This window comes from Strigops habroptila, chromosome 3 (genome assembly GCF_004027225.2).
Source record: "Strigops habroptila isolate Jane chromosome 3, bStrHab1.2.pri, whole genome shotgun sequence".
NCBI classification, from domain to species: domain Eukaryota; kingdom Metazoa; phylum Chordata; class Aves; order Psittaciformes; family Psittacidae; genus Strigops; species Strigops habroptila.
Window position 1 is genome coordinate 15,186,831 of NC_044279.2, and position 25,771 is coordinate 15,212,601.

The 25,771-nt window shown below is 39.8% G+C and overlaps 1 protein-coding gene across 3 annotated transcripts in view; it reads left to right on the plus strand.

The window, feature by feature from the left end:
* The window catches only part of DUS4L (dihydrouridine synthase 4 like), a 36,901-nt gene extending 11,672 nt beyond the window's left edge, over positions 1 to 25,229 (plus strand). Inside the window, exons 1-8 of one of the 3 annotated variants that reach the window (XM_030480900.1) lie at positions 2,788 to 3,055; positions 3,474 to 3,576; positions 7,100 to 7,200; positions 8,544 to 8,694; positions 12,068 to 12,203; positions 14,894 to 15,005; positions 22,742 to 22,842; positions 24,236 to 25,141. In XM_030480900.1, coding sequence (XP_030336760.1) covers positions 3,485 to 3,576; positions 7,100 to 7,200; positions 8,544 to 8,694; positions 12,068 to 12,203; positions 14,894 to 15,005; positions 22,742 to 22,842; positions 24,236 to 24,274 — 732 coding nt within the window. In that variant the 5' untranslated portion in view covers positions 2,788 to 3,055; positions 3,474 to 3,484 and the 3' untranslated portion in view covers positions 24,275 to 25,141. Of the gene's footprint in view, positions 1 to 2,787; positions 3,056 to 3,473; positions 3,577 to 7,099; positions 7,201 to 8,543; positions 8,695 to 12,067; positions 12,204 to 14,893; positions 15,006 to 22,741; positions 22,843 to 24,235 lie in introns of those variants that run through there. The other 2 variants (XM_030480901.1, XM_030480897.1) reach the window with 2 other exon arrangements.
* Positions 25,230 to 25,771: the final 542 nt, after the last annotated feature.

A 25,771-nucleotide genomic window follows, 5' to 3' on the forward strand; every position in this document is an offset into this window, starting at 1 on the left:
CTGTTCTAATGTACCTAAATTGCTAAAGATGGGAGTTAGCTATTTAACTCCCAGCATTGTTTTAGTGTATGGTCATATTTCTCATTATAAGCCATTTGAATATGGGAAAATCCTCATCCCCAGTTTAAGGCCACTAGATAGATTCCTTCCCCTGTATATGTTACTTACAATGTCACCTGGTACTCAGTCTTTTTCAAATTTGAGTCTATTTTCTAATTTTCAAATTTTTAAAAGTTTTTCTGCAGTAACATAAGATACAAAGTTTTGTTTCATATTTTAGGTCCTTTGCCTCCTGCGACTGGTCCAGCTCTTTGTCCAGGGTGCTAAGCCACCCTGCACAACAATGCCATATTCTTGTAATACCTTTATTTTCTTACAACTTTTACCCTGCTGCAGTAATCCCTCACGCAGCCCATACAATACCATTTTCTCTGTTCCCTACTGATAAGTTGTTTCTTAGGTCTCTTCTCTGTCTTGAGTTAATGCAGTGTGTAATGATGTTATACAAGCCATACAAGCTGTCATACAAGACAAAGTAGAATGGAACAAGTTTGAACTTTGCCTTTGTTTCAGCAGAGGGTTAGTCAGATTTCTGTCCTCTCACCAGCTGCTAATACACAGGCATTTCGTACTCCTGAATACCTTGTCATCTTACTGGTGGGAGAAAAAATCATTTCTTTTAGCTGTAATGTCTTATGGTTCATGAGGTTTTTATCCTAAAGCAGCCAGCCATTATATATTTTGAATGGCATATTTATCACACTGTAGGATAGGCAGCCTTAGATCAACAACCCAGACTTGTACAACTTCAGTTAGAACACCTTCCAGGAGTGGCAGGATGCACTCAACAGGAGAAGGGAGGTCTCACAGATATTTGCAAGAGGCTTCTCTCTCTATTCCTCAGATCTTATTCCAGGTTGGTGGGGAACACACAGCAGCTGCAGTGGAAGTGCACAGCAGTCACTGTAGAGTGAATCTGAGATCTTACAAAGCCCCTGAAGTGAAAAAGCAGAGTCTCTGGCAGGAGGGATGTGCAAATAGTGTCCTATCAGTATGAGGCTAGGCTGCTGGGAGAGTAGCTTACTGTGCTAGTAAGAGGTAAGCAGCTCAGAAATCGAAACTGCTCTGGAATTAAAGGACAGAAAGTATTTAATAACATTTTAACAGCTTCAATAAAGTATAATGGCTGTAGGCCAATAGCTAAAATGTAATAACCAGGACATACTAAAAGGTTATGTTTTGTCTGTACTTCTGATTAAATATGTTTATGAAAACATGTTAGAAATACTTTTTAAAACCCAAGCTGTTTCCACGGTGTAGATTGGATAGAAATAGCTGGCTGTGTCACTCTCCAATACTTGTTATGCATAAAAAATTATTTGGGATATAACCTTTCATCCAGACATTGCTTGGCAGCAGCTAGGAAAATGTTAACACACTGGCTCCATCCCCAGGCCACAGACCTGTGAAATTTTAAGTGTAAACAATTTCAGATTGTGAGCAGCTGCAAACAGCTCTGCTCAAAACTGCTTATGCAAGAACTTCCTACCCCATGTCAGTTCCAATGGATTAAAGTAACAAAGAACTACTATTCACGGCATTTAATCTGTCTCATTTTGGTGGAAATTAATCGGGACAGCATTCCCAAAAGCAGGTAGTTGCGTCAAGAGGGCTGGTGAAGCCAAGCTAGACAAGGTAACCTCTTCCACCTGCAGCATCTCAGGATCTGTTAGGACTGCAGGCAGGCAGTAAGCTGCTGGGTGGGCCCTGGCCTGTGCTGACTGATCAGGGCACAGAAAACTGGGTATCAATGACACATGGAACTGCCAAATGTGACATGCAGCAGTGTGAGCGGCTGGTAAAGGCTGCAGATAGCTCCGGGAGAGATGGCTAGATTTCACTAGTGGTTAATGAGAAGTTAGACAACAACTGAACAACAGAAACTGAACTACACAGATAACTGGAGTCGTTTTGTGGGTTCTTTCAGAACTAGAAGTTCGGAGGGCCAAGAGAGCCCGATAACTGTATCAGTAGTTCAGTAACACCACATAACACCAAGGCTGCCCAAGTAATGGTATCAGAAATGCTGGGCGTGGGTACAGATACAGCAGAACTAGGAACAACAATGAAAAATGACTGGGGGAAGTTGTACCAGGCAGAAAACGGGAGTTACAAGGGTAGCAAAAGAGATGGCCAAGAAACAGGAAAATGGGTACCAAGGTATGGAAATAATGTGCTTGGAGCCTCGCTATGGTGGTAAAAAGCACCACACAGGACAGTGGGATAGAACAGGATTTTCTGAATTGTTTTATTCATGAGGTCCAAACATGCCCGTTTGACAGTGTTTGAGACTGTTATCTGGTTGTTATTTATGGCGTCTTTATGAGTACTGGACTTATTTTCCCGGAGAAAACAGATTTACAGGATCTTAATACATTATAGTATTGCAACGCATGGAGGGGGGGATGGACAGGTGGACACGGTACTTCAGTTGAACTTCAGAAACTAACGAGCTGAGCTGAAGTCCCTGCTCGAATAAGCTCGAGTCATGGGGCGGTGGGATGATTACAGCAAGACCCCAGAGCAAAATGCTTACAACCATTCCCTAAATATGAAAAAAGTATTTAACTTTTCTCAACGCGTAGGTCCTTGCATTTTCCAGCAGAGGTGCGGTCCTTAATAAAGTCAGTCAGGCTCGGTCGTTAAGCCCATGTCTCACCCTGGGTCCCGCCAGAGCCCAGGCAGCTGGGGGGGGCAGCCGGAGCGGCAGACAGCCAAGGACGGCCTCTGGGGCGGGCGGCGGGGAGCCTGCCCGCACCTCCCGCAGCTGGGACGCGGCCCCCTCCGCCCAGCCCAGGGCCCTGCGGCCGCTGTGTCACTCAACCTCGGCCCGGCCCACATCCTCCGAGCACTGCTGCCGCCTGACAGCGCCGGCGGGAAGGACCGACCCGTTCTCTGCCCACCCCAGCCCGCTCGGCCGGGCGAGGCTCCGCTCCCCGCCCCTTAGACAGCGACTCGCCGCCATCAGGCTCATCCGGGCGCCGGTGCTGAGGAGGTTGCGAAGGCCGGGTGGCCGTGAGGGGGGACGGGACGGGCGCGGGGCGGGCCAGGCCTCGCCTCCACGGCTGTGCAGGGGGGACGGGCGCGGCGGGAGGGAGCCGTCGGCCTGCGGCACAGGCGGGACTGCGGTCTGTTCGCGCGGGGCTGCCCCGGCGGCACTGCCCTGGCCGCCGAGCCGGGCGCTGTGTTGGTCGGTGGTGGTAGCGGTGAGGGTCCCAGCTCCCTGCCCCGGCGGAGGAGCTCTGCCCCGGGGGCTGGTCCGGGACGGGAAGTCGGTGCACACACACACACCCCCCCACCCGAAGCTGCGGTTAAGTGACTTTGAAATGTTTTCCTCTGAAACTCCGTGGCCCAACGCGCGGCAGCCGGTGGCGGGGTGTCAGGGCCCGCCTGAGCCGCCTCTTCCTCCGCAGGCCTCGGGACCATGACTTTCCAGTGGACGGCCGTTGCCGCCTTCCTGTACGGTGAAATAGGAGTGATCCTGTTGCTGTGCCTGCCGTTTATTTCTCCGCTGAGGTAGGACTTCAGTGTGCTGGCAGCGCCAGCTCGGCCTTCTCACCGGTTTGGGTCTGTTTTATGCTTCTGTTGTTATAAACACGGAGCTTTGCTGTTCCTTAAACTAGTTGTGACCTCAGCTGAAGGAATGCTGTTTGGTACTTGAGCATCTGGAGTCTCAAGAACTATAAGCTTCTCTTAAAAGAGTGTTGTGTTTGTTTTTTACACACTGCTGATTCATCCCAGCAGCAGCCGGGGTTCCCAAGATGAGCCCCATTGCTTGCAGCAGCAAATGAGACCTTTTCTCTCCGGGGTTTTTGGAGCAGGCAACATACAGGAGGACATCTAGCTTCCTATGCTGTGAGCTCAGTAAGAAATGAGGGTACGGCGTGGCTTTTCCACGAGTTGTTTGTCAAGTTTGTGAGGAGCAGCTTTGCAGCATTGTTGTGTACACTAGGCACTGCGGGTGCTGAAGAGATAAGAGACAACTGATGCACAAAGCTAGCCATATACATTGCGTGTAGGGGCTGTAGGAAATATGCGATTGCTTGTTTCAGAAAAAAAAAAGTGGACTTCAGCTTGATGCAGAAGGTTCAGAAGTACTGAGATAAAGGCCTCTCTAAGTTTATGTATAGCTTAATAAGACAAAACTTGCGGAACACAACACAAACATTAAGAAAAACAATTCATTCCTGTAAAATAAATGCTTAGTAAGGGAAAGAAACAAAATGTGTTGATTACTCTTATTGTATGCAAAGGCCTGGCTTACAGCATTATCTTGTTTCCTGTAAGTAGCTCTTCAAATTTGGTAATGTTATTTTTATTTCTGTATAGGAAAGAAAGCTAGCTTCTCTGCAGGAGGCAAGAGAAATGGTTATGATTTCTTTCCAGAAGATTAGTAAATCTTAAAAACCAAGCAAATAAACCCAAAGTAGGGTAAAACCTTAAAGCTAATAAAAAAAATTTTAAAAATCCACTTTATGTTGTGTAAAAACCATTACATGTTTGCTTTCTGCATTTTTAAATTTAAATTCGTATTCAGGATGAAAAATGTAGCTTTTACTGTAATACCTTCAGGAAGAAAACCTGGAACAAAGCCCTGCTGTGTAGAGGGTCTGAATTTAACTACTTAAACCTGTGGGAGAGTCTTAAGTGGTTGGATCCTCCACAGCCGATGCCAGTGATTAGTCATGTTTCCTCAACTTTAGAATTTGAAACTGTTCTAAAATCTAATCTAACCTTTGATTTTTACAAACTGACTTGTGAGGAGCTCAGCATTTCAACATAAATTATTGAGTTCTGGTATTTTCTGTTGTTTTCTAATCAAAAGTGCAACTGTATGTAAGAATTATTTTGGGAGTTGTATTCATCAGATTATTAATGGCTTATGTGAGGCAACTAGCTGCAAGAATTTCTGCAGGCTGATGACACATGCAGAGTACATTGGGAGTATTGGCTTCACTTGTGACATATACAGGGCTTGAGTCTAGTCTATGTGTCTGAAAAGCAAATTCATAACCTGCAGTGTACCAAAATCTATTCAAACACTAAACACAGTGCTTTTAATTATATACAAAGGATAGATTTTTGTGCTTGGTTTATAGCATTCAGCTCTTCCTGTGAACAGTGGCTTCTGAAAGAGTGAAATCCTTCGTGACATGTGCAGTTACCTTCTTAATAAAACTGTCACAGGAATCTTGTGTGGTTAAAGATTAGATTTAGCTGCTCTGACAGTACCAGAGGGCAACAGTGTTTAGTGGTCTGGGAGCTGGTTCTGTCAGAGTGGAAAAACATGCACAATTAAAGACAGACATGAAGCCGCTGTTCTCTGAAGTTTTGATTTGCTCGCTTGTCAGTCTTCAAACAGACTGTTTGCCTCCTTTGTGCCTGCACATTTTTTGGGTGTTAAACTCATTCCTGAATTTGCTAACAAGCTTGTAAGTTCCTGGGGAATAAGTAAATTGACAACAGAAAAATGCGAGTAAGCAAAAAGACAGAACCATACTGCCAAATGCGGCACACCTTTAGTTGTGGCCAGTGTTGTAATTTGAAAGGATTATATTTATGTGACTTCTGTCACCAAAAGGAAATGGAGCATTGGTAAAATGAATGCCAACACTTGCTGAGGAAAAAGAAGTGTGAAAAGGTAACATAGGAAGACTTTGCAGTAAAGAGATTGATTTATTTTTTTTTAGCCTGAATATAACTTGGCTGTGTAGTTGGTCTAAGATCATACCTCAGAAGATCACTTCTTAAGTGTAGATTGGTATGAAACTTGGAGAATTACATGTTTAAAGAGTTAGCAGGTTGGCTTTGTTTGAGCAGCTTGGTTTAATTAAAGTAAGCGTTTTTGTTGACACAGACCATGGCTGCTAGAAGGAATTTGGATGATACCAAAAGATTTAAATGAGGTTTTTGAGCATACAGTGCTAAACACTTTCCTTCTGGTACAGAACCAGAAGGAACCATTGGAAATGATGCAGTGGTCTAACAAAAGTTCACAGTAAGTTAGAAACTCCTTTACTGAAGGACAAATTTTAACAGTTTCTGGAAAATGTAAATACTCTTAACAAAAGTTGGAAATTTTGCCTAAAATAATCAGATGGTGACTAGGAGGCCTGTGTTCCACCCTCACTGGCATAGTTAGGTATTACTTCACTTGTACAGTAGCACTGGTTCTAACCTGCAGCAAAGGACAAGCAGGTGTTCTGTTGTTGTCTCTGTGGGTTTCAGTTCATTTGAGCACATCAGATGTTTTTCATTCATACTCCAAGTGTGAATTCTTGCAGAGCCCTCCATGCAGCAATATTTAATAGATGATTGTATAAACAACAACAAAATGGTCTTCACCACTGGGCCTCTAAAGTTGCTTTTGTAGCCAACAAATTTATGCTCTTGAAAGAGGTTTTAACCCTTGACAAAACATAAACGTGAGAGTTGTCCTTTTGTTATCATTTGCAAGTTAGAATGTAATAACAATCCTTGTACTTTCTAATTATGCAGACTCATCAGTGTAAAAAATAAGCCTTCTGAAGAAGGATGGTAGAGATTATCTTAATTTGTGGAGGGTTTTTATTTTTTTATTATTGTTATAATGTTATTTATTTGTTACTTTATTTATTTTGTTTATTTTTATTTTAATTTATTTGTCAACAAGGCGTATAAGTGGACAGAAATAAAAACAATGGAATGGGTTTTACAGTCTTTACCTCATCCCTGAGTTTATTGTAGTCGGGACTGAACACAAAGTAAGCTAGCCAAAGAAAAAGCTAAAATAAAACACATCTGGAGAGTACCTGCTATCATGCACGAAGTTTTCAAGTTGAACCAACTGTCTTTCCTTGTATTGACAACAAACAAAAAAGAGACAATCAAGTTGGATTGTTAGAAAAGTTGTGTATACCTTAATTATACTGCAATTAAAGCAGCTGTTCAGAGACCTTGCACAAGTCTTGTATCAATAACAAAGCTCTCTTCTGTGAGGTTGTTATGCTCTTTTTTTTTGTGCTTCATTATTTTTGAATAACACTATGCTATTTTACAGATGGCAGAAGATTTTTATGATTCCTCTATGGAGCAAAGTGGCAGTTTTTTGGAACAAGATGTTCCTTACAATAATAGTTTTACTGATCGTCTTGTTTCTTGGTAAGTGTTAAATAATTTCTTAATAAGGGGGGTGGGGGAAATGGTATATGGAGTCCATGGCAGTAGATTAATTGAAAGGGTTGAAGCCTAAATCAGCTGATTTGTTTCCTAGTTCTGCAATAGCATGGAGGAGGAGAGGGCTTATACTGCATCGTGTTGGGAATCCAAATGCAATAGTAACATAGTAGTGAATAAAGAGGAAAAATGGAGCTTGGTCTAGGTTGCTGCTTGGTTTCTTTTTCTCACACAAGTAAATGAACTTGAAATGTTTGATAACCAGAATTTGGCTGATGTGTGCAGTATGCAGTAGATGGCACTCTTTCTCTTGGTTGCTGTTGAAATAGAACACCAGAAGAATGTATCAAAGCACTGGGCTATTTGAGTCCTTCTGCTTAGCACAGCTACAAAACAGCTGTTGGCTACATTTGTTATGAGTAGGTAATGAGGTCTATCGAGTAAAGCTTTAGTGGATCTGGAGCTTGAATGATGACCATATGCTGCAAGAACTGATGATGTGTCATGAAATGTGTATTTTTGTAGATGTGCAAGAGGAGATTTTAGGTGTTGTATTTGCCTTAGTTATGTATATGATGACCTTAAATTTATCGATTGTAACAGAAACTTATAAATGGGTTAGGTTTCAGTTTTATATGGATGTAAGTCCTAATTAATTATTTTGTCCTTTGAAAAATGTTGGCAGCGTATTAGCCCTTCTGCAGAACTATCAGGAGTATATGGCAGATGAAAGGCAAATGAAAGAAAGCTGAGGTGTAGCTTATCCCCTCTTTCCTGTTCATGTTCAACACTGTTACTACAGTATTCCTATTTGAATGGATGCTAGAAATAATTTTTCCCCTCTGTGATTCAAGCATAGGCACTTCTGTCATTACTAAAATACATGCTTATCTAACAAATTCCATATGAGGCAAATACTTCAGAAGGCATCTCTTCTTTTTCCTTTCTGTTTTCTGTTTGTCCACCAGCTGGATTTTAATTCAGTTGTCAGCAGTAACATTTTGAAACTGTCTGCAGGGTCTCTGGTAACATTTATAGAGTGTGTTGCTTTGGCCTGATCCCTGGTGGCTGGGTGCAAGTGTTGGAAATGACTGTTCAAGCATGGTTTGAGCAATGATTTAGCATTATCTCTGGAAATGTGTTATATTGCTTCAGTGGTTTATCAAGACCTATCTTTAAAATGTATGGGTAACATAAGTGATGTCACTATTTGTCCTACGCCTGTTTGCTGAGCAGAAAGTCCAGGTACATATTTCCAGTACTATATCTGGTTTATCATGCATGAATACCCACAGATGTGAATAAGAACAAATTGTTTTTGTTTGCAGATGCTGTTAGAGAAGTCAGGAAGTACTCAGCTGTTCATGTGAATGAAAGGGCTACAAGTGTCAATTCCAGTGCCTTTGATCATATTCAGATGAAACTCTTCCGATCCCAAAGAAACCTCTATCTCTCGGGTTTTTCCTTATTTCTTTGGCTGTAAGTATAACATTTTTCTGATTTCTATGTAGCATGTTTCTTACAGGAACTATTGCACGAAGTAATGCGACTATAAAAAAAGGTTGGAAGGTCAGTTTCAAGCGATTAAAGAATTAAGTGTGAACAGATTGGCTATGAGGCATGTAAGAGCAGGGAAGATGATATTTTACAAATGTTTGAAGATTGGAAGGATATGTGAGCAACACATGGAAAGAAACATTTTGAATGCTTGAGAAAACATGTATTTTGCAGGAGAAGCTTCTTCAGGGAATACTAATTTCCTTCCTTAAACTTATGCCCTATGTTTTGTTTGTTTTCAACATGGAAAACTGGAATAAAAAACCCTCAAAAACCAAAGCACTATTTAAATAATCTTAATGTGTTGCAAGTTATTGCATCCTGCTGTGTTAGGAAGCAAAGCTTGAGTCTGACTTGAGCCACTTTGTCTAAAGCTTGAAGTTAGGAACTGCAGGATAACATTGCAGCTTCTGAAGAAAGTTTCAGATATTATTTTAGATCAAGCACTTTGTGACAGCTGCCTGCTATGATATCATGATCTTCATTGCAGTATCCCCTTCAGGATGCTTAAATATAGCTAATAAAACAGGGTGACAGAAAGGATGGTTTTGTACTGGCCAGCAGGAGCAGCCAAGACTACCTGTGAATCTTCACAGTAGCCACCACAACCTGCAGATCTTCTCCATTGGGCAAGGAACCCATGAACTAATTGGGCACAGATAACGTGAATGAATGGAAACAGACATGTCAGACGATTTCCTGTTTGTACATTTCTATGGTGATACTGGGCAAAGAATGCTGTCCTTCTGCTGAATTCCTTCAGTGAGCTGTGTGATATTGCCTTGATATGCAAGAGGATCACAGAACAAGGAAAGCCTGGAATCACAGAGATGTGTAACAGACTTATTCCCCATGGAGTGATGTATGGCTGGTTATTGAGGAGCATTGTATGGAAAGAAGTGTCAAGGAAAAATTCATATAAAACTTAAGCAGGGAAAATTTGGAAAATACAAAGATGGCTCTAGCCTTGTACAACAATGACAGGAATGCATCATGTTCTCTGTCTTCCTTCAGAAAGGTTAAGTAAATATGTACAAATAAGTTTGTGATCTCTGCTCCAAGAGAGGAATAGCTGGATTGTGTCCTATGCAAGAGTTGGAAGCTGGTCCCCCAGAATCCTCCTCCCGCTTGGCTTTTAAGGAAGAAAACTTGTCAGGTGGCCCTAATAGACGTTTATCCACAAAAAAAAAAAAAAAAAAAAATCTTTGCTCCAAAAGACGTTTGCTTACGGCCTTTTTTGGGTACTGGCCTTTCACCAAGATTTAGAAGAAATGAATGCTCCTACGGTAATGGCTATATCAAAAGACTTTTCTTAGTAGAGCTATTTTACTTATGCATCAAACAGGTGTAATGTCTGTCAGAGAAAAGGGGGAAGAGTGTTCCTTGGGTTGCTTTATCCTACACTGCTACTATAATCACCCAACCAAGTTAAAACAGCATGTAGGTGTGAGTGGGTACTTGGATACCCCTAGTTCATCCTTTGGGTCAGTTGTGGTTCATTTTAGGAGAATAGGAGAATTCCAGAAGTGATAGAAGGAGTTTCCCAAAATGGAGGAGGCTGGAAGCTTGTCACTTCTGGCAACACACCAAAAGTTCTTTCCTCTGTGGTTCAGCAATTGCAGAACACTTGGTACAGGTGAGGGAAATCACCTCCTATCAGTGGAGGTATTGGGACCAGCTGAGCCTTCATCCACCAAACTGTTTGCACAGAGAAGAGCAGGATCATGATTACCAGAGACTGTTCCCTGGGTAGGACAGAGGCACCCATCTGCTAATCTGACTTGATGTCCTGGGGCATGTGGAGAGCCTGCCAAGGCTTGTGTGGCAGCTTTGTAGAAAAGGACCTGGGATTTCCTTGCAGACAGTCCATCATGTGCTGAACTGTAATAGCAAGGGTACAGTCAGCAGGTCAAGAGAAGTGGTGGTTCCCCTGTATCTGGCACATGAGGTGCTGCAGGACTGCGTCTGGTTTTGACTTCCCAAAACACTGGATTATTGCAGTGCGGTACTGAGAAGGTTGGGGCTGAAACACATGACCTATGAGGAGAGAATGAAGGAGCTTGGTTTCAGCCGGAAAGAGAGACATACAGGAGCGGCAAGAGGAAGCAGACCAGGAACCTGAGAAATTCCAGCTTGTGGTGAAAAGTACTTTTTCTGCTATCGAGCAGTCAAACACTGGAACAAGGACCATGAAAGACAGTGGAATATCCCATCATTTAAGACAGTGGGAACTCAACTAGACAAGCCTCTGAGCAATCTTCTCAACCTCTCCCTGCTTTGGGCAGGAGCTTGAACATGATGACCTCTGGAAGCCCCTTTCAACCTACATGATGCTGTGATTCTGTTTTAGTAATGATGTTTTACTGACTCCTGACTGCTGCATCTGTAAATCAATAAGCAATAGTAAAACATGCTAACCCTTAGAAAAGTAGTGATGTGGGGACCTTAACTTTTTTATTAAAACCAAAAAAAGAATAGGAACTTTCAATGAAAAAGCAGGGCGGGGAGGGCTTACCTTGAAAGCCAAAAGTTTCATTAATACGTTTTCAGTTATGAAAAAGCTAATTACTTGGATTTTCAAATTCTTTTTGAAGAGCAGCTGCATGGTTATATTACAGGAATTAATTTAATTCAGTGTTGCTTTGGCCTTTACTTAATTCAGCAATATACTGCTTTGAAAGACTCCAAGGTGAATAATGAAAGTAGCGATGCAAAGAGGCAATTACTAGATCAAATCAAAGGAGGTATTTGCAAAGCTTAGATTTGAGGTGCTATATGAGTACTGCCATTGATGCATGTTATGATTTAGGTGCTATTGACAGAGTACTTTGAAGACTAATATGCTCACATTGCTAATTTTATTCTTGTAAGGCCTTTTATAAACTTGCAGGGTGGTTATTTGGTTTGGGGGGGGTGTTTTGCACTGTACTCATTAGCCTAATGTGTTGCTTGGGTCTTGTATTCAGAGATCCATCATCTTTAAAAGGATGGTCATGTAAGAGCATGTCAGCCTTTAAGCAAGCAGGTCTCTGACCCTTCCATGGCTGTGGATTTTTGGGAGGAGGGAGGTTCTGCATCAGGTAAAAATGAGATTTTTTTGATAGATGAAAATCTTTTCAGTCTGTTTTACTGGTATTCGTCATTGGTGAGCCTGGATGTTTTTCTTCATGTGCTTAGCAGTCCTCTTGTGGTTTTGTTTTCACATGTAATACAGAGAGAGAAAAGGGGTGAGGGTTTTGTTTGGTTTTAATTTGTGCTGTGAATTACTATGCTGTTCACTGTGTTTCTTCACCAGTGTATTGAGACGTACTATTACCCTTCTTAATCAGTTGGCAAAAGAGATGACATCTCATGCAGCTCTGGAAATGCAAGTAAACGATGCTACTGAAGCAGCCAAAAAATACCTGGCCAAGATTGAAAGGCCACAGGAGGTATCTTTTTTGGTTATTTTCTTATACAGCGAGTGTCTAGTACAAAATAAATGAGGATGGTTTGCTACTGAATAATATTCGTTCATTTTTTCCCTTCTGATGCAAAAGGTAAAGCAATGTTTTTACAATATTTAATGCAGAATACTGAATACAAACTTCAGTAGTATTTTGTTAACAAAGGTAACTAATCCAAATAAATGAACTTCCATCTTCCCAGTACAAATTTCATTAAAGTAGTAGTGTATTTTTAAAATATCTCTCTGAATTAAAGCAAAGCAAAACAAAGGGAGACACTAATTTTGTTCTTTTTATTCTCAACAGTTGGTGTTTAGGTCAGGGTTAAAAGCTGTATTGTAGGCTTTTTTATACTACTATAGTAGTCCAGAACGGAAAAGCCTACATACAATATAGCTGTTCTCATGCTGGCTGCTGCTTCTAAATCGGATTTGCTCCAGTCCCGAAATGTCTTTTCCAACTTGTAAAATTGGTCTCTTTGTGTTTACCATGGTTTGTATTCTTGCAACTGTTTTTAGGGTGGGTCAGCCAATTTCCTGATGCCTTCCTTTCTCAGTAAGGCACTGACATAGTATTAATTGGGATATTACCAAAAATTCCTGACTTCAAAGAACCACCAGTGGACCAAAGATACGTTATTTTTATGAGAAGAATAAAGAAAATTATCATTTGTCTGTTGTGGTTGGATGCAGGAAGGGAAGCCAGCAAAGATAATAAAGATAAATGTATGAAATCTTCTCTCATAATTTGTTAGTTTGGCTTCTATTGGAAGAGATTGAACCATAAGCTAGAGTGCAGATACCCAGGGTATGAAGACTTTTACAGCAGTCTTCAGTCTGGCACATTGTTAAAACAAAATTTGCTGCAGGTGTGTACAGGTTTCCCTCCTGTTTGTCTGGAGCAGTGTCTATGGTTACCAGCACTGTAATAAATCTTCAGAAAAAGAGAACAGATTCTGGACAAAAAGCACTAGAAGGGATGCAAAAAGAAAATCCAGTTGTTTGAGAGGTGTTGTAAAATAAAGATCACATGAGTGTGTGTTGGGAATTTCTCAAGTATGAAATGATTCCAAAATCTTCGGATTTGGTATTTTGTCAAAATGATCCAGACTCCCTCCCTCAGCCATGGAATTTGTCTCTTTTCTGCATACTGGTACTTCCCCCTTCCTGCTGTTGGGATTTGGCCAAAAGTCCTCTTTTTGTTCTGCCTTCACATTCTCTTAGCAACACATTCTCTTTAGCTGCTTGTAAGTGATAGCCAGAAACTGCAAACTGTATTCCTGTCTCTGTTTGTGTGTTTGATTGCATGGTTTGCAAAAACAGTGGTAGCTGTTGCAGATCTCTGTTGCACTGGAGATGCAAAGTATTCATAATTGGTTTATTTTGACTTTATAGAGTTACTATGACTTAGGTTCCTCTGTGGCTTAGCCCCGTGCATTTGTGTTTATTTACAAGTGTTTCATTCCACCACCAGACAAGCAAGAGCAATTGCATGTAGGGTACTGGATGTAAGTATAAATACTGTAAATTTACTCTAGTGTGCTAGGTCTGCACTGTCTCTTGCTCAGAGGTTCCACAGAGAACAGAACTTAAGATAAATGTTTTTAGAAATAGCTATGTGCGTATTAATAGAAAAAGGTGGGCACAAGGTGAATAAGGCAATCTGTGGCCAATTTCATTACAAATTGACTATGATTTTGTTACCAGCAGTCAAATGCAATCTCTGCTCTTTAGTTAAATAGCTTCTGGAAATTTTTCTTAAGCTTTTTCTTTGGATTGTTTACCAGTCTTCATGAACAATTCTTTTCCTTCTTCCTAAAGGAATCTTTCCCCTCTGCTCCCACCTGTACCCAGTAACCTCTGATATCACCAGTTCAGCTAACAGCTGTTCATCTCAGTTCTACTTTTCTTTTTCTCATTAAGCATTTACGACTTCTTTTGCTATTTTTGTAACAGAGGTGATGCTTGGTTAGGTAATAGAGGAAGCTATACAAGCAAAGGGTCTAATTATGGGGTCTAATCCTTAACATATGATACTTTAAGTCATCAGTAGCAATTGCCTTAATGATAAGAGTATGCATAAGTACAGTAGAGCCAACATTTTGAGAGTACGGGGAGTATACTGCTCTTTTGTCTAGTACTTGCAGGGCTCTTCCCAAGTCGTTTACTAGTTTGTTTTGGGGTTTTTTTTTCCTTCAATTTCAGTGAAAATCTAATCTGATTATTGAGGTATTCTAAAGATTGAAGAAGTAGCTGCAAAGCTTCAAGGGGGGATTTGTGAGTGATGTATTACATGATTTAAATCAGAATAAGCTATTAGAACAAGTTGCACATAAACATGGCAGTGTTCTGTTGCTTGCAGTCCCAGTATATGTCTTCTGGAAAAGCCGTTTTATAACCTAAACAGAAGTTATGGGCTTGATGCAGAGATACAAAGTACTCTGTCATGGTTTAACTCTTAGACAGGAGATAATGCCATACTGTTATAAGTATTCCGTTACTATCAACTTAAAGCATTGAGCATTGCCTTCCCCTGCCAATGGCTGAGTATCTGCCTGTGTCATGTTGGCATTTGATAAAACTTTGCAAGATCAAGGTGGATGTTCTTTGGCTGTTTGACATTAATGTCAGACTAATGAAAACAAAATTAATTGTAGCAGCTGTTGTTCTTAATAGGCCTTGAGTGGAAAAGGAAATGGTGCGAAGAAAGAGTCAACAGAAGCAACTAATGAAAAGTTGAGGAAGGAAGTTGAACTTTTGAAAGCAGAACTACAGAAGACATCAAATGGTAAGTATTGGTTCGGACTTCTTTGCAATTAAGAAAAAGCTGATTTTAACACTGGATATCAAAAATTATTCCAGGTATAGCATTAATTAACTTCATCAGTTTACGGAACACTTGACTTGAGGTTTCTTCTACATTTGAGTAGGAACTGCAAAAACATACAATTGCCATCCCTGTATTTTAGTAAATGTTTTCATTCTGAAAATGTGTACAATGTAATTTGAACACCTTTCTTAAATTGTAATTATTAACAAATTGAACTGATATATTTAAGTGGTGTTGACTCATCTTCATCGGTGACATGACCAGGATATGGAATCAACTGCAGGTGCTTATAGGTATCAGATTGATCTTTCATATCATACATACAAGCTACTCTCCTGTATAAAATGTGGCTGAGGTTTTTTCTATAAAGTGGGATTTCAGTCAGAAGTAAACCCCTTGACTAGTATTCTAAATTTATGTATCTCCTGCAGCAGAGGTGTTAGCTGCTTCTTTTTTAACACACCCCCTCTCCTCCTTTTTTTTTTTCTACAAGGAAACATGCCTTGCAATTTGTAACACAATACTTTTGTTAGCAGCTTCCGTGTTTAAGGTTTAGGTTGTCAAAACTGTTTTCTAGGCAACCCAAACTGAGATAGAAGCAGATTTTACCTGTTTGGTTCTGTTTTATTTGGATCTGTCAAGGTCTGTGATACTTATGACACCTGCTCATTTGAAATCAGTGTTTGTAAGATAACACTGCCAGTGACCTTGTAAGCATTAATCAGATGTTCAGACTGTAACAAAATACAAATTTTCATTGTATCAGATAGCATGTTATCATCAAAACACAGTCCTGCCTGCATATTGTATGGCACTGCTACAAAGCTGTAAGAATAACAACGAATATTTCAAGAATCGTTTTTCAGTGTCCACTGGGAAGACAAACACGAACTGTAGAATAGCTTTTTCAGCTGGGATTGAAGCAACAAGAATCTTTTAAATAGAGTCTCATTAGTTCACATTCTCAGGCAGGTTTGATTGTGAGTTTTCCCTCTCCTGCTGTTTTCTTAAAGAAATGGGTGGGGAACTGCCTTTGAAGTGACAGGATCAATGAAAAACTTAAATGCATATGTTTTATTTAAACTAACTGGTGGTATGTAACACTAATATAATGTAAGTCAGGAATGCTAGAGAAAGCTAAGGAATAAATAGGTTTACCACATGCTGCTACAGCTGCATTCTTCCTGTGGGTTGTTGTCCATCCAAAAGATGTATAAATTAAGGCATGCTTGAGTCTTTTGTTAAGGGGTAAAGCGGGGGAGAGGAATGAATAGGAAAATATTTACAACCCTTTCTCTGATGCCATCCCCCTCATTGCCAGAACAGAAAAACCCATGGTTACATTGATTACCATAGTCAGCTAGACGGTGTTAAGGTATGTCTATCTTGATAATAACTGTGTGTAGACACAGCTTTCTGTGGAGTGTTAGAGATATAATGTGAATCAAATTTACTGTTGGTTTTATTAAACTTCTGCAGCTGAGCATGTGAATGTTGAGTTTCACGAGCGCTAAGTGTTAGCAATGCATTGCACAAAATCAAGCTTGAGATCGAAAAGCTTTTTTTACCCCTTTTTAACAATTGGCTTCATGCAGCTGAGCTCACATAACTGAAGTAACCTTTTTTTTGTGTCCACAAAGTCCAGCCCATGAAATTTTGGGGGTATTTTTTGGGAGGAAAGGGAATGAAGAGTGCAGGGAGTGTCACCTAGTAATGAAACAAGGCAAAACTAGTGTGAAAAGGAAAACTTTACTGGTTTGGGTTTTGGAGGGGGGTTCTGTTTGTTTGGTTTCCAGCTATAGTATCAGTAAGAATTATAAATTTGGATTTTGTTCTTGTTCAGTTGGGCTTTTGGGTTTTTTTGGGGTTTTTTTTTCTTTGCTTGGCTGAAAAACAAGTATAATGTTTTTCACAGAACCGTTTTAATTCAAATATGCATTGCTCTGGTCTGGTACATTTGTTAAGCTACTTATGCATGGTGATAGGTGATATATTACTTTATAGTAGGCCGCATGTTGAAAGGTGGGTTAACTCAATAGTGGCACCCAGGAGGAGCTGAAATGTAAGTCGGCTTCACATTTGAATAACTCAGTTTAGTATCAGATAAGTGCTGTGAGTTCAGAAGAGATCCAATTTTTCTGTAGGAATTTAAGTATTTACAACTTCTAGCAGAGAAAATACTGTATGTGTCCTCTTTCTGAAATTCTGACTGAAATTACAGTGTAGACAGTGATTGTTGCAGACTTTCAGGACCTTTCTACCTTTTACAGGAAACACAGTTTACCTAATTTTTTTGGTCTACTTTACCATGAAACCCAAAGTTAAGATGACATTTTGCCATCTAGTGTGCTCTGGACAAGTAGGAAGGAAGAATGAAAATACAGGACAAAGACTGAGTAGTGAAATTACTAAAATCTGAGAAAAGGTTGGAAATGAGGGACAAAGATTTTGGTTGAATTTGTTTTCAGACTTGACTTTCCTATCCCACTTGATGCCCTTTATTGTAGAAGTGAAGGAAAGGGGGCTGGTTCTTCACTACCCACACACCTGGGGTTTTTTAGGCACCCAGCAGTAGGGCTAGCACTTTCAGAGTCTAAATCCATTTTTAGCATACCTGGACATGTAATAACATGACTGTTTAGAAACCTTCTGAGATGGTGTTTTATTGATACACTTGTATATTAAGAAACATGTCTCATTTATACCTAGAAATAAATATACGTACTCGTGGGAGCACCCAGTGCAGATGTGAGAATGTTTCTCCTGTTACAAATTAGACATACTTGATTCAGATAATTAAAGGCTCCCAGTTTGGCTGCTGGTCTCAGGCCTATAGGGATTTTCCTGGGAAAGAAGAGATGCTCTGATATTGTTTCATTTTGATAGTTTTGAAAATTATGCAAAAAGCTACAACAGAAGAATCTGCAACTGGGCATGAGGTCAGAGTCTGAGAGAAGTTTCATAAAGCAGCTGTTCTTACAGCAGCCCTTGGGTTGGGGGCAGGAATGAGACTTCTGGTGCATTAACTTCCTTTTCTTGCTCATAGATCCCACACTGTGGAAATGCTGAAGTGTGAAATGTGTTATTATGGGACCCTTTGCGCAGGCGGGAGACTTCTGCAATGCTGTACCATTTCACCTTCTATCTCAGGCCATTTTTTGGTAACACTGTTCTACTGTGTGGTAAAGGTTACAGCTTCATTTGCTCAACAGGCATTTCTACAGAACAACTAGTATTAATCAAGTCGTGCAGCAGAACACACTGGTGACAGACTCCTGGCCAGCTCGTTGGCCCCTCGCTCTTCTAACAGTATTGCATAGCAGATGACATGTGCCTGAAGCTTCTGCCTGCACCTGATGTAGCATAATGGCCATTGTGGTCCCCAGCACCTGTGTGCAGTTACTGAGCTGGAACCTTATTGCACCTTTGAGCTGAGTCTGTAGTGCTACATTGAGACAAAATCCAAAGACTGTTTTGTGGGGTTTTTTTTGTCTCTACCGTTAGGATCTCACTTTGTGAAATGTGGACTGATTCACCAAAACCATTTAGGTGCTTTTGAACTTCTGTTCAACTTTCTCTGAAAATACTCTCTATTTATATATTGTTGTCATAAGCATACAGTGGGGCAGGAGGAAATTCTAATGAAACTTCCACACATCCTTTAATGAGGTTGGTTTTGTGGACAGAAAGTGTCATGAGTGCTTTTTGTTTTGTGGTTGCATAGTGTTGTAGGGAGACAGTAAGAGAACAACAATTCATCTGGAGAGCTGGTTTTGAAATAGCTTGTAGTTGTTGACTATTCTAGAAAGCATGCATATGCAGATGTACAGCTCTCACTTAAATGCTAAGATTAGTGGGTGTTAGAAAGATACTAAACAGTGCAGACACTGGAAATACTTTTCATAGAACTGTTGCTACCAGAGAGAGTTCAGCTCGGCCTTTGTGCTGCCAGGCAGGCTAGTGCCATGTATGAAAACTGTATTTGTGTTGAGCTCCATTGAAGCACTCCAGCTTTTAAAAACAAAAAATAATCAGAAAACAACTATCAGCTTTCTTTTGTAAGCTAGGGATAGGAGATACAGGTTAAAAGAATTGGCCACAGTCTCATGTTATTTAGCCAATGTCAGAGGAAGGGTTGGAAGCAAAGTCCATAGTCCATCTTACTTAATCTTAGTGGGAGCCATTGCACAATGTCACATACAGCTGGAGCTGATAGTCATATTTGTTGATTCAAAGGAGTGATACTGCATACAGCAAGGACAGGTTTTTATACAAGGCCACTTATGTCATCTGAAAATGCTGTAACATCCCTTCTGTAACAAAATTTCATTTGAGGTTGTGAAGGGTACTTGAAGCAAATTTGTGTATAATTTTTTGGCCCTGCCTTCTCTTTTCAAACTTTATCTGACCATTGTATCTTCACAGAATTCAGAATTAGCATGGAATTATTTGACTGGAGTTCTGTTCCCAGCTTTACAGTGTATTTTGTTGGCAAATCTCATTGTCCTGTCAGTGCCTAAATTCTTAAATGTGAATAGCTCTTTCTCAACTTCAAAACTCCTGAAAGAGAGGGATTTTTCTTACTCTTAAACTAGTCCAAATAATTTGGGTTTTAGACTTGTATTGTGAGCAATGCTAATTTAAGTTCCAGATCGTTTCCTTAGTAGCAAGCACTGTAAGTCAAGTGATTTAGTCAGACCAGGACTAGTAGTTGTGCAGGGAAATGCCCAAAGAATCATTGGCTGCTTTTGTTGCTGTTCGGTTTTGTTTTACTCTTTGGTTCTCCATCCTTGTTGAACTGAGAAGATAATAGAAATGCTACAGCTACTTGGCTGTAGTAACTTCAGAGCAGTTTTATTTCTCATCCTGCTTCAACTTTAGAGGAATCTGAAGTAAATTATCTATCCTGGAACAGGATACAGAGAATGTGGTAAGGGAAGGACAAGTTTTCTACTTCTCCCAGACTGTACATGTTATGTTAGTTTATGGACCTTCAGTCACACATTACATGTTTTAAGGGATAAAGTTTTCCATAAATATCTTCCATTGATATACTGCCCTAAGGATATTTTGTAGATTTTTCTTTGAAAGGAAGGGGAAGAAATTAAAAAGGATAGCCCCCTCTCACAGTACTGAGGCTGGATTCCAGTTTTAGGGCTTACTGACTATTCCTCTCGTTTGTTGCATTAACGTGGAAGCAGCATTTACTTGCTAGGAACAGTCAGCTGTTGAGTTTTGCTTGCTGCCGGTCCAGCTGTTCCACCTCCTATGAGGCAAAGTAACAGGCCAGATGGAAGCCAGAAATAATAACTGACTGTATTGTGCACACAAAGGATCTTCTGTTTGCTGCTGGATCAGCATTCATATGATACGATCCATATGACAAACAATATACCTGTGTGACAGACTGGTTTGCACTGCAGTGTTCATGCAGTGGCAAAATAGCTGAGCAGTAACGTATGGAGGGTCTCTGTTGCTTGACAAGAAGACATCCTGAGAAGTTGGTGCTCTGGGGAATGCATGTTGTGAAAGACACGATGCTCCTTTTTATTGTGCAGCCCCAACAGGAACGAGTCTGGGTTTGGTGGAGTTTTTTTTGTCCCTAGCCAACACAGGTGGAAAGGACAATCTGTTCTTTGCTTTTTCTTCTTCTAGGGGTTAGGTGAGGTATTCCTGTCATACATCTGTTTTGGTCAAAACATTGAAACAATACAGTGGCTTGTTTGCTGTCTTGGTCTGCAGATACTTTTAGATACTTTGTTCATGTTTTAAAGATCCAGTAGCTTTTAGTTGTAACTAAAGTACAATGCTGCTGCTTGTAAACAGCTAAATAGTATTGAATCAATAACAAAGTTACAGCTTCTTCAGAAGTGAGATATTGATAATTTTCACTATAACTATGTACGAGAATATTTAAACAAGGCAAAATTTAGCTTTGTAATTAGCAGATTCTTGACGAAGCAAGCATTTGTTTTTTGTCTACAACTTAAAATTCAGAAGCTTATGAGATTGTCACAAGTTTATTTTAGAGTGATTTCCGAATTTTACCGTTGAATATTTTAAACATTAGCAAGATCAGAGAGACAGTAAATGCAGTGGGGTTTGACTTGTCAGATGTGTGCAAATCATGGTTATTCCAAATACCAAAACCTTTAGAAAATGTTTTTTTTTTTTTTGTATTGATGCTGTCAAGAATGCATTAAAGGATGAAGGATATCTGTGTAAGAGTATGGTTGTGAAATAAAGGATGTAAAAAGATGGGAATATGTTTGGCCATGTTGGAATCAATAGATATAAATGTCATTAACTTCCGTAGACCAGAATTTCAGGCTACATTAAGGTCCTATTACTGGAATAAGTAAAGTCCTCTTACTTGCATAGTTTTAAAATGAGAATCTATACATTCAAATTAATTAAAAATAGCAGAAATGCTGGGAGAGGGAGTCTTCCTTTGTACATGTAGAAGAGTGGTCAAATCTCTTGTGTCCTGCTGTGACAGGAACTAGTACCCAAAGAGAAATGTGGTTCAGACCAGAGTGCTTGTAGCTAGGTGCTTACCAGAAAACACACCTAGCTTATAGTTTGAGAACAGGCTCTTACAGAGGTGCTGCAATTCTTGAGTGTCTTGGAGGTCTTTGGGAAAGAACAGTGTGTCTCAGGGAGCTCACAGTCAAAGGACAGATCCACATTTTTGGAACAAGGGAAATTGCAGGCGTTTCTTTATTTTTACCATCAAGATTTGTTTTTTAAATATGGCTCTGTGAGGCAGCCTTATGAGTCCTTAACTTTTCTCTGTTTTAGCATGAAAAAAAATCAAGTTTTAGGGTATGCCTGTGCTGCTGCAGCAGGGAAATATAAAGAAACCTGCGATACCTATATCAGAGGAATATAAAAATACCTAAATGACCTTACTTAAATGCTTACATTAGAGCTTAGGAGTAACGGCTTTATGAAGCTGTGATGATTTACCCTGTATTGTAAATTAGCCTCTATAGAGTCCTGCGGTGTTTTGTGCTGCAGCATAGACATGCTCTCATTTATTGCTGTTGAGACTGTGAATAGAGTAATAATTACTTTTTCTGATGTTAAAAACCTGTTCACAGTTGTCTGTCCTACCACCACCATTTCTGCCTTCTCATCTGTAAAGCAAGGCTTCTAATGAATTAACTCATGCACAGTAAAATATGTAACAGGGTGAAAAAGAGGGATCTGTGCTCCTATAATTGTGTATTATCTCTCTCTTCTTCCCCCTAACCTCCCACCTTGTGTTAGACAGTTGTGTTGCTAAAATCTTGCCCAGTGTTTTGAGTTCCCTCATTGTTTTAAGAGGAATGACAATTTTAGTTTTGTGGTTGTAGAGTTTTGTTTTTCTAGAACTGTCTTCTGCAGTATGACAGAACACTGTAGTCATCAATAACTTGTCACCTTTGTCAACAGTTTATTGGTCTTGCCCTTAACCTTTCTTACAGCCCCTTCTGTTCCTTGTGCTGCTATTCCTGAACACAAGTCATTCTTTTTTTCCCTCCGTGTCCTATACATCTCTTCCTGTGTCCATCCATGATGCTTTGTTTTAAATCTAAGGTTTTTTAGAGGAAGGACTGTCTAGTGCAATGGAGCCCTAATACATAACTAGGGCTATGAGGAACTGGAGGAGTACAAGCAATAATTAAACCACTAATTCCTGTGTTTTACAGCTCTCCACAAGGCAAATAATGAAGTGGCTGCAGTTAAAAAGCAGTCTGAAGGCCTTAAAAGAGAATACGATAACCTGATGAAAGAATATGAACAGCTTCAGGTAGGTGGTTCTGGATCACTATATGAGCACAATGTTCTGAAATTGTACGAGCAAAATTCTGCTTCTTGGGAGTTTATTATGCAGGAGAATCTACAAAACTCTTTAGTAGAGCATAAAGTTACAATGGGCAACACTCCTTAAACTTCATTAAAATGGTAGAATTTTGTTTCTGAAGGACTGGATGGCAAAGCTATTAGTATTTTCTTTTTTGCACTTCAGGTGACAAAGGTCAAGTCATCATTAGACTCTATTTTCTGTCACTCAGGAAATAAGATTCAGATAGTTTTGCATGTGATGATCATACTGAAATCTTGTAAGACAATAATAGGAGTAGTGTGTGTGGTATATACATAATTTATAATTTATTTTGTTTGCTCTTTAAACATGCTTTTGCAATACTTGCTTATAAATCTTGTAAAACTGTTGATACATGGGGAGAGGAGGGGAGGAGAGGAAGAAAAAAGAAATAAAAACCCAGCCTAGGCTAAAACCAGGCTACTATAAAAATTCAAACTGAAGTACAAAACAAACACAAAAAAAACCCTCAACATAGCAAGCAAAAAGCTGAATTAGCAGTTGATTAGGTTTGCATATGTTCATGGCTTTAATACCCATAATATATGCAGTAATTATTTCTGGTAGAACTGCCTGTTCTTCATGTTGTCTGGCAGGTGTTTGAATGTTCCATACCTAACGTCTGCCTCAAAATTCAACAACACTGAAAGTTAGCCTGTTTACAAGTAATGGTCTTGGGAGAAAAGAAATGATTGATGTTAAAATTATGGTGACCTGCTTTTCAAGAAGAGTGGTTTGTTGATCCTGTATTAATTAAAAAGGCAGATTTGAGCTGGTTATCTCTTTCCTGTACTCTGTGAAGCTGCTTACTGATTCCAAGCTGCACTCTCTGCTCTCACAGAGATTGCTCAACTGACCTCTCTGTTTGAATTAAGACCACCATGCATGTCCTATCCTTGTTGTGCTTCCCTGTGTAATGAGCCATAGTAGTCCTGCTGCATTTCTAACAGTCTTGTGGTCTAGAACAGACATCCTTACAGCTTTCTGTGTTTACCTCTGAATGGAAAGAACAGAAGGTACTGAGCACACAGTAGATGCAGCTCCTAAGGATAAATCAGTTGATAACAGAAAACGTTTTCTGCTGGGTTGTTTGCATGGTTCACCTGTAATGTGAACAGGGAGCAGAAGTAGGCTGCTTATTGTATTAGGGCCAGAAGCACATGTGTTACGTGGGGTAGTATTGATGGGACTACAGCTTCGAAGGGTATGTAGTAAATAAATCAGGTGTGACTGCAAAGGGGCAAAATGTGTCATCTGGAGTCAATGGTTTCTGATTTTGCAAAACATAAAAAGTTATTTTTAATCCGTCTCTTTTCAGGGCAGTTTAAATGAAGAGGAAGACAAGAAAGGCCTGTAGGTACATCCAAGACAGATGGCATGAGCACAGTTGCTTCAGTGAGAAGAGCCTTGTGCTGTTTAGGCTCCCAACGTGTTTCTGAAACAAAATTTGTTTTCTGGAAAGCACATGCACTGCAGGTCGCTATTCTGATTCCTCTAATATATCCTGGTTGCCAAAATATTCTGTGTTGCAAATAAAATGTTAAGTGGCTTACCCAGTTTACCATTCCTCACAGCTCTTGTGAGGAGAAACTCAAAAATCTTTCAATTCCATTGGGAGCAACTTGACTGTTCTCCAAGCTTTTGCCTTACACAGTGGTAACAGATCATGCACCATTTGCTTGTAGCATATGAGCAAGGTTGTGTGTCACACTATTGTCATAAAGACGCAATTACCTAAGCCTCCTTTGCAACACCTATTTGGAGTCTTCAAAAAATCAGTTACCAGTGGGTTGAAGAAGGCTGAAAGCTTTTCATCAGCCATTCCACTTGAGTGGAAAATTGAATGACAATCAACCCAAGGAAAATAAAGAAAGATGGAAAACTACATTTCTAAATCCATCTCACTGGCTTGTGACTTTCACTTAGCCATGTGGATGAGTGTATTTTAACAAATGATATTTTGCATGCCTCTGGTTTATTTTTCTTCAATATATTGGGTTATTTCAATTTTCATGATGAAAATTTTGGGTTGGTTGGTATTATCATTCTGTAGTTTTACACTGTTTACATCTGTTTACTTTGTATGTGCCACCTAACTTCCTTTGCCTTGCTAAGTAAAAACTCTTTTTAAATGTAGATAGTTGGGTTTGTTTTGTTTTGTTTTCATGGATACGATACCTCAAATAAATGTGCACTGTTTTGCATAAGCCCTTCCTGGCATTCAGAGAGTTGGTTTGAGTTTCTTTTTTGACAGTTTGTTTCAGTTTTAATTTGAAAGTTGGATATGTTGTATTAAAAGAGTTGTTCAAGTTTATGAGTTTCTGGGTTTATTGATATAAATCTCAATATACTGTGTCATCAGATTTAATAGGTGTATGCACAAAGAATGAAATACACTTCTAACCTGGTGATATTTAACTTTTACTGGAAGTACAGCGTCCTTCATGAGTGTAGTTTTGATTGCTCTAGAAATAGGATTTGTTTAGCTTAGCATTTAAACGTAGACTGTCAAGTACTTTAAATCATATTAACATTGCATATTAAATAAGAATGCATATGTTTGAAAAAAGCCAACAACTTCATGCTTGGTGAAGTAGTACAGAATGTGTTCTTAGAGATTCCACAACACTGGAGATTTGTTTATTCAGATCAAAACATTCATAGCCATATTTAAAGCTGCATACACACAGCTCTTGGTGATGTAGTTGAATGCATTCCTTCTTCCCTCCCCAGCCCCTTGCTGAAATATTAAAAATTATGGCAGAGTGTTCTCTCCAGTCTGATTTCAAGACTATGTTTGGAAGCCTTAGAGGTATAACAGCAAGTGCTGGTTTTAGAAACAGAACTCAATTCG